The 17,166-nt window shown below is 33.3% G+C and overlaps 1 protein-coding gene across 3 annotated transcripts in view; it reads right to left on the reverse strand.

Annotated features, from left to right (window-relative positions):
* Positions 1-6,658: 6,658 nt before the first annotated feature.
* Positions 6,659-17,166, reverse strand: part of CALCRL (calcitonin receptor like receptor) — a 103,148-nt gene continuing 92,640 nt past the window's right edge. For all 3 annotated transcript variants that reach the window (XM_046659692.1, XM_046659689.1, XM_046659691.1), the window contains 3 exons: positions 15,206-15,424; positions 14,955-14,996; positions 6,659-9,954 (listed from right to left, as the gene is read on the reverse strand). In XM_046659692.1, coding sequence (XP_046515648.1) covers positions 9,739-9,954; positions 14,955-14,996; positions 15,206-15,424 — 477 coding nt within the window. In that variant the 3' untranslated portion in view covers positions 6,659-9,738. The remainder of the gene's footprint in view (positions 9,955-14,954; positions 14,997-15,205; positions 15,425-17,166) is intronic.

The following is a 17,166-nucleotide window of genomic DNA, read 5'->3' on the forward strand; positions in this document are numbered from 1 at the left end:
CACCATGCACAAAAGTCAACTCAAAATGGATTAAAGACCTGAATGTAAGACCCAAAACCATGAGACTTCTAGAAGAAAACATAGGCAGTATGCTCTTTGACATTGGTCTTAGCAGCATATTTTCAAGTCCCATGTCTGACTGGGCAAGGGAAACAAAAGAAAAAATGAACAAATGGGACTACATCAAACTAAAAAGCTTCTGCACAGCAAAGGAAACCATCAACAAAACAAAAAGACAACCTAACAATTGGGAGAAGATATTTGAAAACCGTATGTCAGATAAGGGGTTAATATGCAAAATATACAAAGAACTCATAGAGCTCAACAACAAAAAAATCAACAATCTAATTAAAAAATGGGCCAAGGATCTGAACAGAGATTTCTCCAAAGAAGATATACAAATGGCCAAGAGGCATATGAGAAGATGCTCAACATCATTAGCTATCAGGGAAATGCAAATCAAAACTACAATGAGGTATCACCTCACTCTGGTCAGGATGGCTATAATCAACAAGACAGGAAACAACACATGTTGGAGAGGATGTGGAGAGAAGGGAACCCTCATACACTGCTGGTGGGAGTGCAAACTGGTGCAGCCACTATGGAAAGCAGTATGGAGTATTCTCAGAAAATTAAGAATAGATCTGCCATATGGTCCAGCTATCCCACTGTTGGGTATTTATCCCAAGAACATGCAAACACAAAGGCATAAAGATACATGCATCCCTATGTTCATTGCAGCATTATTCACAATAGCCAAGACTTGGAAGCAACCTAGATGCCCATCAAGGGACAAATGGATAAAGAAGATGTGGTATTTATACACAACGGAATACTACTCAGTCATAAGAAATGACGAAATCTGGCCATTTGCGACAACATGGATGGACTTTGAGGGTATTATGCTGAGTGAAATAAAAGAGAGGGAGAAAGTCAAATACGATATGATCTCACTCATAAGTAGAAGATAAAAACAATGACAAACAAACACACAGCATTGGAGAATGGATTGCTGATTACCATAGAGGAAGAGGGGAGGGCAAAAGGGGTGATTAGGCTCACATGTGAGGGGATGGACTATAATCAGTTTTTGGATGGTGAACATGATGTAATTTACACAGAATTCGAAATATATAATGATGTACATCTGAAAGCTATATAATGTTATAATCCAATGTTACTTCAATTAAAAAAGTAAATAAATAAATAAATATTCTGCTATAATCTATAGACCAGAATTTGTATCTTCAGTACATAAGGACAATCTCAGAAGCTCCTAGAAAATAAACATACTAAATTTTTCAAACTACTGACACCTCAAAGAATAGATGTTTGGGTACACACTTAAACTTTCAGACTGCACCAGTGGAGTGACCCAGGATTTTGAGAACACTTTTTCAGTTGCGCAAGAGACAGCTCGTGAGATTCCTAGTCTGAGATCCAGCAGAACAATTAATTTCTTAGGGGTGAAGGAACTGATAAGAGAATATTTGATTATGATTATTTGTGTGGAATATTTTTAATATTTCATTTGCTCTCTATATAAGTAAACCTCTTTTCTTTCATTTTAAGATATCTAACCCACAATTTTATAAGCTTTATTTTGAAACTGAAATAAAACATTTAAAAATAATATCAGATTCTAACTGATCTCCCAGAATCTTAGGGAAAAAAAAACTTTATTAAGTATTCATATTTTTCATGGTAATATAGTTATTTACCGTATTTACCATTTAGCATTGATTCAGTAAGAAGATATTCTCCTTCCTATCAGTATATATTGAGCAAATGGATTGTGTACTGAAGGACTTAACTTGAAGGGTCATATTTGAGAACGACGGTCATCAAATTATGGTCATTTGTGGGAAGACTTTGACTGCTCTTATGCAGTAAATACTTACAATGCCCTCCTAGGGAAACTGGCCTGATATCTGGCTCAAGGGTCCCACACAGGCTCATGGATGGTAAGGGAGATCAATTCTGGCATGCCAAGAATCATGTCAGATTTGGGGAACCTTAAGAAAAGAGGAATTCACCCAAAGTTTTAGATACAGTGGGTAAAATCTGGGGTAGAGAGATCTCTTTTTTTGGCATGATTTGTTAGTCTCAAGATGACCAAAAAAACAGGCTTTTGAAAATCCAATCCAAGATTAAATCTTCCAAGCAAAAGTTAAGTTTGTGGCCTTAGTGGTTGTTCAGTGCTGTATGGTTAATGAATTAGATAAATTAGATTAAATGGACATATTCCTCGAAAAATATAAACACCAAAAATGGCTCCAAAAAACAGGCAATCTGAATAGACCTATGCCAAGAGAAGGATTTGAATCAGTAATCAAAAAACTACCCACATCTGGTCCATATCCACATGGCTTCACAACTGAGTTTCACCAAATGTTCAAAAAGAGTTAATACAAACTCTTCAAATAATTCTTCACGAACGCTTCAAAAAATAGAAGAGGAGGGAATGCTTCCAAAATCATTCTATGAGACTGGTATTACCCTGATACCAAAAGCAGACAAAGACATCACAAGAAATGAAAACTACAGACCAATATCTCTTATGAATATGAGAGACGCAAAAGTCTTCAACAAAATACTACCAAACTGAATTCAGCAACATATAAAAAGGACTAGACACCATGACCAAGAGGGATTTATTCCAGGGATTCAAGATTGTTTGAACATCTGGAAATTAATTAATGTAATACATCATATCAATAGAATATTAAATAAAAATTGCATGATCATCTCAACAGATGCAGAAAAAGCACCTGACAAAATCCAACACCCTTTCATGACAAAAGCAATCAGCAAACCAGGAATAGAAGGGAACTTCCTCAATGTGATAAAAGGCATCTACAAAAAAATCCACAGTTAACGTACTTAATGATGAAAGACTGGATGCTTTCCCCTAAGATCAGGAACAATGATATATGCTCTTGCCAATTCTATTCAATGGAGCTTCTAGCCACGGCATTTAGACAACAAAGAAAGAAAAGGCATTCAGATTCAAAAGGAAGAAGTAAAACTATATCTGTTTACAGATGGCCTGATCTTTTATACAGAAAATTGTAAAGAATCTACTAAAATATATTAAAACTAAGAAATGAGTTCAGCAAGGTTGCAGGATAGAAGACCAATATTCAAAAGTCAATTTTATTTCTATACACTTGCAATAGGCAATCCAAAAGTGAAATTAAGAAAGCAATTCCATTTGTAATAGTATCAAAAAAAATAAAATGCTTAGAAATAAATTTAACAAATGAAGTACCAACATACTCTGAAAACTAGGGAACATTGAAAGTAATCAAAGATTTAAGTAAGAGTAAAGTCATCCAATGTTCATAAATCTGAAGATTTAATAACATTTAACATTAAAGTGGCAATACTCCCCAAGTTATCTACAGATTCAATGCAATCTCTATCATAATCTCAGCTGACTTCTTTGTACAAATTGACAAGCTCATTCTAAAATGCATATGGAGTTGCAAGAGATCTAGCATAGCCAAAACAATTGTGAAAAAGAAGAAAAAAGTAGAATAACTAACACTTCCTTATTTCAAAACTTACTACAAATCAAAGGTAATCAAGACAGTGTGGTTTGGGTGCAAAGGCAGATAGAAGTTAGAGTTCAGAAGTAAATCCATATATCTATGGTCAATAGATTTTCAATAAGGATACCAAGACAAGGATACTCTTCAATGGAAGAAAATAATCTTTTCAACAAGTAGTGCTGGGACAAACATATAGTCACATGCAAAAGAATAAATTTGGACCCTTTCCTCATACCATATACAAAAATTAACCCAAAACGGATGAAAGACTAAGTATAAGAGCAAAAACTATCAATTCCTTAGAAGAAACCATAGGGGTAAATCTTCACGATCTTGAATTTGGCAAACAATTCTTAGATATGACACCAGAAGTATAAGCAACAAAAGAAAAAAAATAGAGGGGCCAGCCTGGTGGCGCAGTGGTTAAGTTTGCATGTTCCACTTTGGTGGCCCAGGATTCGCTGGTTTGGAACCCAGGTGTGAACCTATACACCACTTGTCAAGCCATGCTGTGGCAGCTATCCCATGCATAAAGTAAAGAAAGATGGGCACAGATGTTAGCTCAGGCCAGTCTTTCTCAGAAAAAAAAGAGGAGGATTTGTGGCAGATGTTAGCTCAGGGCTAATCTTCCTTAAAAAAAAAAAAAATAGATAAATTGTATTTCATCAAAATGATAACCTTTTGTAGTTTGAAGGACACCATCAAGAAAGTGATAACACAGAATGGAAGAAAATATTTGCAACTATATATCTAATAAGGGACCTGTATGTGTAATATATGAAAAATCCTCTCAACTCAATAATAAAAAGACAAATAATCCAATTAAAAATGGACAAAGGATCTGAATAGACATTTCTCCAAAGAAGACATACAAATGGCCAGTAAACATGAAAAAATGCTCAACATCATGAGCCATCAAAAAATGCAAATTAAAACCACAGATATCATTTCACACCTATGGGGATGGTTAAAATAAAAAAGATAATGATAAGTGTTGGAGAATAGTGGAGAAATTATAACCTTCATACATGGTTAGTGGTAATGTAAGATGTTTGGAAAACAATCTGGTAGTTCCTCAAACAAACACATTTAACACATGACCCAGCCTTTCCATTCCTAGGTATATACTCAAGTGAAATTAAAGAATATCTCCAAACAAAAACTTGTACACAAGTGTTTGTAGTAGCATTATTCATAATAGCCAAGAGATGGAAACAACACAAATGTCTATCAGCAGACAAATGGATAAACAAAATGTGATAAATTCATGCAATGGAATAATTCAGGCATAAAAAGGAATGAAATACTGATACGTGCTAAAACATGAATGAACCTCGAAAACGTTATAAGTCAAAGGAGTCAGACACGAAAGATCACATTCTATAGGATTCCATTCATCTGAAAGTTCAGAATAGGGAAGTCTATTGAGACAGAAAGTAGATTAGTGGTGCTTAGAGCTGTGGTGGGAACAGGGATGGGAGGATAAAAGCATGATAGCTAAAGGATATGTGATTTCTTCTTGAGGTCATGAAAATGTAATAAAATTGACCAGGGGGATGGCAACACATGTCTTTGAAGAAATGAAAATATACTATACTAATATAATATACTAAAAGCTACTTTAAATGAGTGAATTGTATGGTATGTTAAACATATCTCAAGGAAGCTGTTAAAAAATGCAATATGACTGTAGATTTGTAAAATAAACTTAAGGAAATCTAAATTATAAATTAACACCCTTGCCCACCTATGTAAATAATCAGACCAAACTTTAAGAAACCAGACTTATTTTTTTTTTTTTTTGAGGAAGATTAGCCCTGAGCTAACATCTGTGCCCATCTTCCTCTACTTTATATGTGGGACGCCCCCTGAGCATGGCTTGATAAGCAGTGCATAGGTCTGCACCTGGTCTCCGAACCAGAGAGCCTTGGGCCACGGAAGCAGAGCGCATGAACTTAACTGCTATGCCACTGAGCTGACCCCAAACTAGCCTTATTTTTGATCAAGAATATTTATTCTTTGAAATTATTATAATCACAAGAAAGGGATATTGTAAGAAAAAAATGCAAAATCCTTTGAAATGGATATATATATATATACACCTCCTCTCCTATATGTGTATATATATCCCCTCTCTCTCTATATATATTAGATTATTATATATATGTGTGTGTGTGTATCTCTCTCTATATGTACATATACATATATACAAAAGAGTATTGTGTGTGTAATATACTGTTCTCTTGTTATATTTTAGAGTTGTTAGAGTGTCCTTTTAGTGCTTTCTAGTGTGCCCTTCTGGGTTGTCTTGACCTTTCATTATTTTGAGCTATTTTACAGATATGTTACTTGCAGGAAAACTGATAATAATGTACATTATTCTTGATCATGGAAATATGAATTAGATATTCAGTGGAATGCAACTGATTATTTCCCTGAGCATTGAACTGTTTTGCATCTATTTATGAATTCATTTTGTCATTTCTTGTGTTCTTCTATATGTGTGATATTTTGAGTTCTTTGAATGGTTGTAACATCTTACTGGTTCTCTCATTAATGAATAAATTAAAAAACACCTGTGATATGTTTTCATTTTATATTTTTGTGATTCACAATTTTGTCCTCTTTTATTTTTTATTTTCTTACGGAGGTAACATTGATTGATAATATTATATAAATTTCAGGTGTACATCATTGTATTTTGACTTCTGTATAGACTATGTTGTGTTTACCACCAATATCTAGTTGCCCCTTTACCCCTTTCTCCCCGCCCCTACCCCCTTCCCCTCTGGTAACCACCAATCTGTTCTCTGTATCTTTCTGTTTGTTTGTTGCCATTCTTATTTTTTTATCTTCCGTATATGAGTGAAATCATAAGGTATGCCCTCTTTTAAAAATTATCTTTAGCTAGTTCTTTTCCTTTTTCTTTGTGCTATTCAATACTACACAGTGGAATATAGTGGGGAAAGAAGACAAAGCCCTGTACATTCTCCTATTTTTCAGCATCCTTTTCTTTCTTTCAGCCTAGGAAGGAATTTGCATACACTGCATTTATTTGGAATCTTCTAGCTTAAAAAACAAATTCACAACTTTTTAAAAATTGGTTTATGGAAGGATTTACAGGTTTATTGATGACTTCAGAGAGGGTAACAGAGATGAGAGTCATTGATTTTAAGAGTTATTCCACTGATTACTGTAAAGAATTATGTTTGTAAGTTAAATTATTCAGCAGTCCAGTAAAAATGAATGAAAATCAACTTTAACTCATAACTTTAATATTTTCATACAATCAAAAAATAGAGATATACATTAAGTAGGCATAACATGAGTTGTTTTAATTGTCCAGAATATCTTGGGTATGTTTTACAGAATAAAGAAATGGTGCTTCCTATTAGCAGATTAAAACCAAGAGAAAATTAAAACAAATTCACATTTTTAAAAAATTGTTAAGCAATAAATACAGCACTACAGCTACAATTTTTTCTATGTACACCAGATTACATCTGAACAAACATTAAATTCCAGAATGGATATTTTATGAATAAATGCACTGGAAAATAACTGTATAAAATAAAAAAAGATAGATTAGAATTTTTAAAAATTAAAGTATGACTTATACAGTACTTGCAGGAAAATAGCAGATCCAAATTTTAAAAGTTAGAAATTCCCAAAATTAGTTTTTAGATACCAACGAAGTTTGCTTTTAAAAATATTGATTGTACCTTTTCTTCATGAGTAAGATACAAAGGAGATGTTAATTAGCACTTCAGCTTTAGAGAAGACTAATACTTAAAAATATTACCCCTAAAAAATGTGGATCAAAACTGAGACTAATTAATCATGGGCTGTCTCCACCTGAACACTGTGCAATAGGTGATTCTTGGCCATAAAGGAAATCTGATCGAAAATTAATATGACAACAGCGCAGTAAAAATACTTGACAGCCACAACATGATTTTAACATGATAGCTGATAATGCGATATCTTCTACTGTCGTTTATAGGTGAGACTTGACAGTTTGTCTGGAAGGATGCTGAAATATGTGAACAGCATCAGCAAAGGATTTGAATCTGCATCTTTGACTAATAAATAGCAAAAGAATCAATTTGTTTAACAGAATTTTTGTATAATTTAGGCAACAGAAAGTCCAGAATAGCCTGCATTCCTTTTTGTGACAGCGTGCTGTAAAATTCACAAATTTGAAGTTCACTTAATAAAACCTTTACACATATATAGATAAATTATAAATTATAAATGTATTGACTAGGCCATTTAACATGCTAATTCTTACTAATTTAGCTAATTTTCCTGGACAATTTCAAATGATTTCTGAAGTCACCATCTATTGACAGTTTAAGAAACAACCTATGATGACTAAGTCACTCAGTTTAATCCATTTTAAGCAGATTGACCCACTGCAAAAATGCATACACATAATGACTTCTCCTCCCAAAATTGACTTTTACTAATTGAAGGCATTTTTGTTTTTTAGAAATTTCAGTGGAAAATAACATTAGGGAAACTGAGTCCCATTTAAATGTCACTTTAATTCGTTGGCAAGATGTCCTTCCACCTTCCTTTAATTATTTCATAAACGTTCTGACAAGTCTTCCTCAATGATGGAGTCAAGTCTTTCACCGATTTGTTTTATCATTTATAGTAGCTCTATTAAAATATTAAAACATTGTGTATGATAGATAATGTATTGCCATAGTTTTTTTAAAAATAGCCTGAAACATTTCCAAAGCTGTGTATCTTCTTATAGTAAAAGTCAGAAAAGTAATATTTTTAATGGGGTAAAAACCGTAAGAGTAGTGGATTGGCATTTATTACAGTAGGAGTTGTTTATATTTTCTGGATTAGAATGCAAGTTCATCGTCAAAATAAAAAAAAGAAATATGTCAAACATACCTATTCTTAAGGTATGAATCATCAAAGCTAATATACTCAATAAAACAATGGCCTTGAATTTTTTTAATAAATATATCTTATCATAGATATTTCTGATATCTTAGTTTTTAAACAAACTTCTGATGCTGGCATCTGGTTGTCTTTAAAATATTTACCAAATATAGAATTCCAGACTCTATTTTATTATAAAATCAGCCCAGACATAGTATCAGATATTAACATGCACACATTGTTACGTTATGTGTTTGTTTTTAAAAATCTTACCTAGATTGTATGTATTTGATTTGAGACTATAAAATAGAATAACAAAGTATTTACAAGCTCATTTTTCACAACAATTTTTTTTACAAACTTCCAAGAAAATAAGAAATCCTTCATTGATTTCCTTCACGTAAAATACCTGCTAATTTGTCTACACAGTAGAAATGGAAGGGGCATAGTTTCTATTTACAGATACAGGGAAACTGATTCCCTCCCACTTGTGTAGTAAGATAGGAAAGTAGCTGCAAGGTGTTCTGTAGTATCAACAAAGTGTCTCCCTGATAATACCAAAGTGGAATTGCATATTATAATACTATCCATCAATTCTCAAAAGCAGATATGACACAGGGGGGAGCTGTGACATATCAGCAAATGAGTAGCCAAAAGCAGTTCTGCTCATTTGCCTTCCTTGGGGAGAACAGGGTGAGCCAACAGGAATAATTAAGTCTTTATCTGGTCCGTTGGAAAGGGGAGACACAAAAAGGGCTAGAACACTTTCTGGGCAAAAAAATCAAATGCACCAATGAATATGGGATAAAGATTTTAAAAACAAATGAAAAGCTAATTTTCTCTCCAAGTCTATAGGCCTTGGCTAGGTCTCTTTAGGCAACAAGAGTAGAGTGATGCCCAATGTGTATGTGGACTTTTACAGTCTTATTCATTTGTGAATTCATGCAGTGGTGTGCTGGAACTGGCTCACGCCAGCCTACAAGAGTTGATTGTGTTTATATTTTCCCAATTCCACATTCAGTGACGTCAAGTTGACAGCTTAAAATCAGCCGTGGTAAGAGTATTTACACCGCAGAAACTGGCAAACGTTACACATCAGAGCTTTGTTTCCCCATAGAGCTGCTTGTTAAACATTATCAACACATTTCTGACTTCATGGAGGGTTTTCTTTGTGGCATTCAAAAAACTCATTGAATATCAAAGTCTTCTAGTTGTAAAGTCATGGATCCGGGTCTTTGAGATAGGAGTGGCATAAAATAGTTAAGTAACCCTCCCTCCATTATCAATCATATAACTTCCCTGGCTTTAAGATAATATTTTCAATATCAGGCATGCTTTTTCCATTTAAGTGTTCGCTAGGATAGTCATGACCGTAACCTGTACCATCACTGATTGTTGACACTGTGTAAGATGCAGTACGGAGGGCATCTGAATGGGAAAAGCTGTTTCCAAATTGGATTTTATATTGATTCCAGTTTCTTTTCAAAATTGCTTGAACCTATCAATCAAAAAGAAATAGAAAGACAAGAGCAATCCATTAACTGAAATGAAGATATTCTATTTAATACTACAATAAATTATGTAGTATAGCTTTTTTTCTAAAAAATGCATTGATGTTAATTAGTGACTAAAATTGCCTTATTTCCTTACTTAATTTAAAAAATAATTGAGCAAGCCATCTTTACGTTAGGGAATTCACTGCAATTATTCTGTACTTTTAGACTCCGTGAATATTTTTCTTTCCATGCCTTATCTCTGAAGCTTTAATAATGCATAAGAATGTATTGTTTTTGAACAAATAGTTAATCCAGACACCCCATTTACAAGCTTGCATGCACAACATCCAGCTTTATATAAAAATCTTTACGAATAAACTGAGAAGAGAATTAATGGTGCCCCTCTGCCTGGATGAATTTGAAGTTTATCAACTCTTCCTTGTTCTCTGCCTGGGGTTAGAGATCAGGCCTAGGTAAGCCATATAGAGTGACTTTGGTTTTAATTGAACGTAAGACACCAAGGTGATTGTCTTCACATTGAGTCAGCGAGCACAAATGGGAATATTCAAATACATCTCCAACTCGATCACCTGGACATTTCCAGATGTCTGATGAGTAAGCAGACCAGCTTGGGGCAGTCTGCTTGGGGCTGATACATTCTAAGTTATGAATGTATTAGCCACATCCCTGTAACCTGATCTATGTCTTCCCAAAGCATGCACAGCTTTGAGTTGTCTTCCCCAAACTCTCCACTGCTTTTTGACCCTTTGATTTCAAAGGAAATCCGAGCACCTAAAAGCAATTTTCCATACAGTATACATGTATTCTGTAATACATATAATTCATGTATTACAAACATACTCATGCAAAAATTGTTTAACTTTCTGCTAAGTATATAGAAGTCCTCAACTTTTTATTCACTTTATTCATGTGTACACCTCAATATTAAACTTTAAAATAGGGCTGGCTTATTTCAGTCTTCTCATTTTCCTGTCAAATAGATCAAGAAAACTTACTTCTCCAAATTACAAACAATCTCTAGCAAATATCATGGGATACTTTAAAGTCTTGTTAGTGTCTCCTATACTCTGTTACTTAAAATGAACAGACTGTCTTATTGTCTCATTCATGTTTTATCATGTAGAAAAACAGAAGAAACAAATATGAAGTCAATGAGTTTCTTTAGTTAGAATTCAAAATGAGTTATTAGAATTTCGTGGTAACTTTTCTATCCTCTGTAATTCAAAAATCATGTAATTAGAAATACAATAAATTGATTTTAGAAGTTATATTATTATGAAACTCAGAACTTCAGGACTTTCAAGCTTATTTCTATATCTGAAGGAAATAATTTATATTTATATTTATGTAAATTTTCTTTGAAAAGAGCATTTATAGGACAACACATATATTTATCTGGCAAAAAAAATTACACTTTGTTTCCCTCATGGTTAAGTAACGTATTTATAAATTTTGCAAATAATATATATAAATTAAGGTAATTTACAAATAATATCTGCATATGTAATATCTTCAAGAACACAAGCAAATGACAAATGGAATGGCTTTAGAGTGTGACTTTTAAACACATACTCAGGGATTTAAAGCAAAAATGACTTTTGGCCAATTTTCTAATTATTTCTGCTGAGAATTGGTTTTGATCCTAGTTTTTATGCTAAAATAATTTCTCCTCACTTTGTTACTGAATGCTGGGCTGATTGAATACGTACACTATATAGTTTCTGGTTGAAAGGAAGAGGAATGTAGCTCTGTACCAAAGATTCTACATAAATGTGGAGAAGAAGCTGACAGGAAGAAATATCTTAGCTGTGAACATAGTACTTACAGTTTTAAAAATGAAAGCTTCAATTCAATTCTAAAAGCCACAATGGTTTTTGAAATATCTGAATGGTTTGTTCTCGAAACATCTAGTTTGACTAAAATCATCACCCTATTTCTTTCTTGACAATAAATCATCAGAAAAACCATGGAAAGTTTATGTCTTGAACTGTGGGAACTTATTTACTGAAGTTAAAAATAAACCTAATTAAGACCCACAGGCCTTGTAGACATCTGTTTGTTTATATTATCCTCTATAAGGATGTTATGTTTTCCATCTGCTTCCTCTAATACAATATCACACCTGTTCAACAGAACATTAAAGTGGCCACTCTTAATAAACTTTTAATGTGAAAAAATTAATGGAGAAACATAAGAAGAAAAACTGCCTTTGGAAGGGAAGATAGCCTGGTATTATTAAAGATATGAAAATATTTTTCATTATTTTACATATGAGTGTTATATAAATAGTAAGGCCAACTGTTTAGAATATAACATTACAACTTTATATGCCCATTAGCACCTGATAAGGAACCGACTCTTTACTCCTTAACCTAGATCACTGAGGAGATATTTAATAAAGCTTCATATAAAAATTCTACCTACTTCTCATTATAGAATGTGGGTTTGGTTACTTTCAACAAATCTTTTGCTCACCCTGTAAAACTCTCTATGCTCAGGTGTTGTTAAATATACCCACGAGACTAGGGAGGGCCCTTCTGAGGACCAGAGTCCCTAGTTTACGTTAACAGTGTGCATTTTTGTCTTAGTGGACTAGAGAGGAGATGAATGGGGCCTGAGCACTTGTCAAGTCACAGTTATTTAGTGAGAAATGCAAATAGGATTATTGTGGCTAAAAAAATAAAACGTGAAAGTAAAGAAATAGAGATATTAAGCTGAAGACAAGCCATTTGACCTAATGTGTAAAGCAAGAAGGAAACTAAGCCTGAGCAAATGATCTTAAGAAGTACGGGGCATAGTTGGAAGCGCACAAAATGAATCTGGCAGCTGTAGCTTCGTGTTGTGAGAGCGGGAAAAACTAAGAGGCAAAGAGACAAAGAAGGAGGGATTATAGTATTTCCTAAGATGAGAAATGAATCATACACAAACAGGGATTGTATCTCGAGAGATGAAGAAAATGGGACAGATATTGAAGATGTTGTGAAGAAGTGAAGATTTGGCAACAACTTGGCTAGAAGGTTTTATATTATTGTAATTTTCCACTGCCAAAATTTCCTCAATTTTAGGACATGGCAGAAGATCAGAGTCTGCGTCTCTTTTGCTTACACAGATCAAGTGCAACAAGAGTGCTAGGCATTAGTTTGGATATCCCCTGGGCACTCTTTCTAAATAAAAGGGTCACTTTGACATTTGATTCCAATATGATTAATGTTCCCATTTGTACATGTATTTTTGAAATTGAGTGAGGGCAAATCTAACAAGGAATCTGTAATGTACTAAGAATCTACTGAGGGTGGAGCCTGGTGCTAAAAACGTTGCATTTCTAGCTTTCATGAATCCTGGTGAGTCTTGTGTAGGAACTTGCTTTGATTCCCCTTTGATAAAGGTAGACACTGAGACTCCAGGAGGTTCGGAGTATTACCCAAGATATCACAGCCAGGAGCGAAGTGGCATCTTTAGGGTTTAAATGCATTGATGTGGCAGTGACTTTATTCTATCCTGCCTCAAAAAATATTTCACTAGTGATTATGTTTTGTACATTTAAAAATTACCCTTCACAAAAATGAAATCTGTTTCTGCAAATGCAGAGGTGTACCTTTCATATTTCACTCATGTTTTTTGGCACGTTGTCCATGTCTCTCTCATCTATATTTAACTGTAAAATCCTATATAGGCAGTAGATAAGATTGTCTAATTCAGTTTACACAATAAGAAATTTATAGAGATAGGTAATAAATGTTGTTTAAATTTTGTTATCAAAACAAATGAGTTATCTATTCTTCCTAATTTCATTCTCTGTCTATATTTTTCATTGACTTCAGAAAAACAGTCACTCTTGTCCTCCGTATAGGAGAAAAACCATGGAGGCATGATTAAAAATATGCACTATAGTCTATTATGCTGGACAGTGCTACACTCCATTTAAAAAATATATGTATGTATAAAATAAAGATCTACATTTTAAAATTAAAATGTTTTAAATTTAATGACAGAATTAAACATGAAATATTGTTATATGCTGAGAAAGAAATCAAATATTACTTAAGCAAAGGAAAGCAATATTTTACAGTTTTTCATGACATGTATATGATTTCCAATGTTGATTCATTTTACAGGAATGATTCTCATAGTTATGCCAACTGGTTCTACGTGTCCCCTATCTGAAGCTTCGTGATAAGCTTCATAGTTACCAAGCATCCACTTCTCACTCAGTTACTGTCTGGATTTCTAAACTGTAGAATTTTGCCAAAATCCTCCAACAGGTTAAAATTTGTCAAGTAGATTAAAACGATGTAAAGAGGTGAATCAGCATGGCTCAAACCACTGAGCAATAGCACGATTCATATACATAAGAAATATGGTACCAGTTTCTAAAATGCCTGAAACTTTCCATTTAGGAAAGTCTTGGATGTAAATCTTGAAATGTCTGAGAGCATGTTGCCATATTACAAATTAGAGCATTCTATTCTACTAAAGTTCCTAACCCACTGCATCTCTTCCCTGTCTAACTGAGTTTAATTATTTTAAATCCTTTTATATACACCTTAAAATTGATTCCAAAGACCACATTGTGGACCAGTCAAAAAAACAGAGAAAAGGAGAAAATGAAAACGAGCCAATTCTATTTCCTATTAGAGTGTGTGTATTGTTCTATGACATGAAGTGTTGCCTACCACCATACTTAGGTCGAAGTACAGACTTAATGGGATTGTTCAAAAAATAGGTCAAAAGACTGGATGAATAAAGTCACTGTGCAATATTGTAAAGTGAAGCTGAATTTGCCCTAGTCTTCAACTCCAATATGACCTGAGCTTTTGGGAAACAGAATTGCATCATGAAGAGAGATTCTATGATTCTTTTTCCTGACAGAAATGGAATTTGAAAGAATTGTTCCTAGAGAATTTATAATTCTCTCATTTTTTAAAGAGAAATATATATTGCAAATATAGAATGATAAAAGGAATAAAATCAATCACCATACCTCTCCATTAAAGAAGCAGAAAATTGTAGAGACCAAAAGACCCTATAAAAGAAAAATAGAATTATCTGATTTCAAATGGAAAAGAGACATTATTTGTAACCAACTTGCTGCATACATAATAAAAACAAAACCAAAGCTATATGTAAGTTTAATACCAGATTTCGCAAGCTGCGTTCCTGATTCAAGAACAGCATACTGATAGTGCATAAGGATGTGCATGATGTGGTCGTATACCTCCAAGAACACCATACCTGATAGTGCATAAGGATGTGCATGATGTAGTCATACACCTCCTCTGCAATCCTTCCTTCAGGTCGCCATGGAATCAGCACAAACTCAATGCCAAGTAATGGCACCAGGATAAGCGTAGCCCTCACAGCTTTCATGTAGAGATTAGATTCTGCTTGGTGAGTAACTTTTAACTTGGTGATGAGAACACGTACAATATTTAATAGGAAAAAAAGATTAACCTAAAAGAAAATGAAATGGTATATGAAAATTATTTAATATTAAGAAGCATTATTGAGGATCTTTAATTTTATACATCTTGGAATATTTTCAATGTGCAAGAATAAAGGGAATATTTGCCTAAGATATTAATTTGTATTTCTGGAATTGTGATTTATTAATTTAACAAGTACACCAATTTTAATGGACTTGGATTTTAGAAAAATAAAATTATGGTGGAAGTAATATGAAACACGTTCAGTTGAGGAATACATGAGTGTTTTTCTCAGCTCATTTTCTTATGAAATTTTTTGAATTTTGCTATGGTCCAAAAATTAAAGCTTTTGAATATTTTCAGCTCAAAGGAAAGAACTGTTTATTTTTTCAATTGTTTAATTCTTTCAACAAATGCTTATTTTTTAAAGTCCCTTCTCTGTACCAGTGTCCACACTAGGTACTTTCCAAATATATATTACACCATAATAACAATTTTCATCTTTTTGGTTTATCCTTCCTGTGTTTCTTTTTGTAACAATAATCCTCAAAACTCCCCAAGATATTATTGTAATCCTCTTTATCTTTTTGAGTAGGCTGAATCACACACTTGAACCAGTTGATATTCAACCTAGATCGTCCTAGAGATAAAAAAAATCTTGGCACCTCACACGGCCTTCTGTTAATGACTTTCTGTAATTACATATTTACTGTGTGTTAACAACATTCCCCAAGAGAAAACATTCTCTTTAAAAAGGAGACATAAAACTTCAAAAATATAGTCCGGATAACTAAGTTACTCAGAAAACGGACAGAGTTCTGCTGAAATACATTTCTTTCTCTCTGATTACTTTCTCTCTTTCTTATCTTTATCCAAGTCAATATCTTTCACATCTGTTTATTTTCTCTATGCCCATTCTTTACGTATTCCATAGGATTATGGACACTAACTCCAGATGAGACCCTTAGGACTCCTATGCTATTATGCTCTTTTCTTTTCTTTTTTTCTCACCTTGACTTCTACCATCTGTGCTTGTTTAATAATCCAAAAATTTCAAAGTGCATACCAATATGCAATTGATACCACATACCTTAATAAATTGGAATAATAACGGTAGCACCTCATTTAATGTAGAAAACAATGAACAAATAACATACATTTGCTGATGTAAGGCATGTGTTATGAAAATAACTGGGCATAAAAACATTCCACTATTATTCCTAGAGAAGTCAATGGAACATATGCTTCAAAAATAGACAGCACGCTCTAATCCTGATGGAAACACATCTATGAAAAGTAACATGGTTACTGATACAGGAATGTCTCTGCTAAAGACAAAAGCAGAATAAGCCGTTTCAACAGGTGTAAGAATGAAATATGACAAATCAACACATCAGCTGTTATTCCGCCCATCCTACTGCACTCCCTTCGTGAGCATTCATTTCTGTTTTAAAAGTTTTGACTAAATGGAAACTACTAACAGCCCATAGAAGAAAAAATAATAATGCTATTTTACCTTCTTATAAATTTAGAATATGAAATATTTTATAATCCTAATATGCAAAAACCATAAATTATAAAAATCAGAAGAAATGCTGCAATTTAGATGCCCATTATATGAAGCTTTCTAAATGCCAAGTGCTTCTTCAAAATGGTAAGTCTGATTTAAAATGTGAAACTAGAAAATCATCCTACTTCACTTTTTGCAAATACTTGCATTTATTTTAAATAAAAATAGTACAATAATTTTAAATTTCAGATGAACTATGT

Source organism: Equus quagga, chromosome 4 (genome assembly GCF_021613505.1).
Source record: "Equus quagga isolate Etosha38 chromosome 4, UCLA_HA_Equagga_1.0, whole genome shotgun sequence".
Taxonomy (NCBI): Eukaryota; Metazoa; Chordata; class Mammalia; order Perissodactyla; family Equidae; genus Equus; species Equus quagga.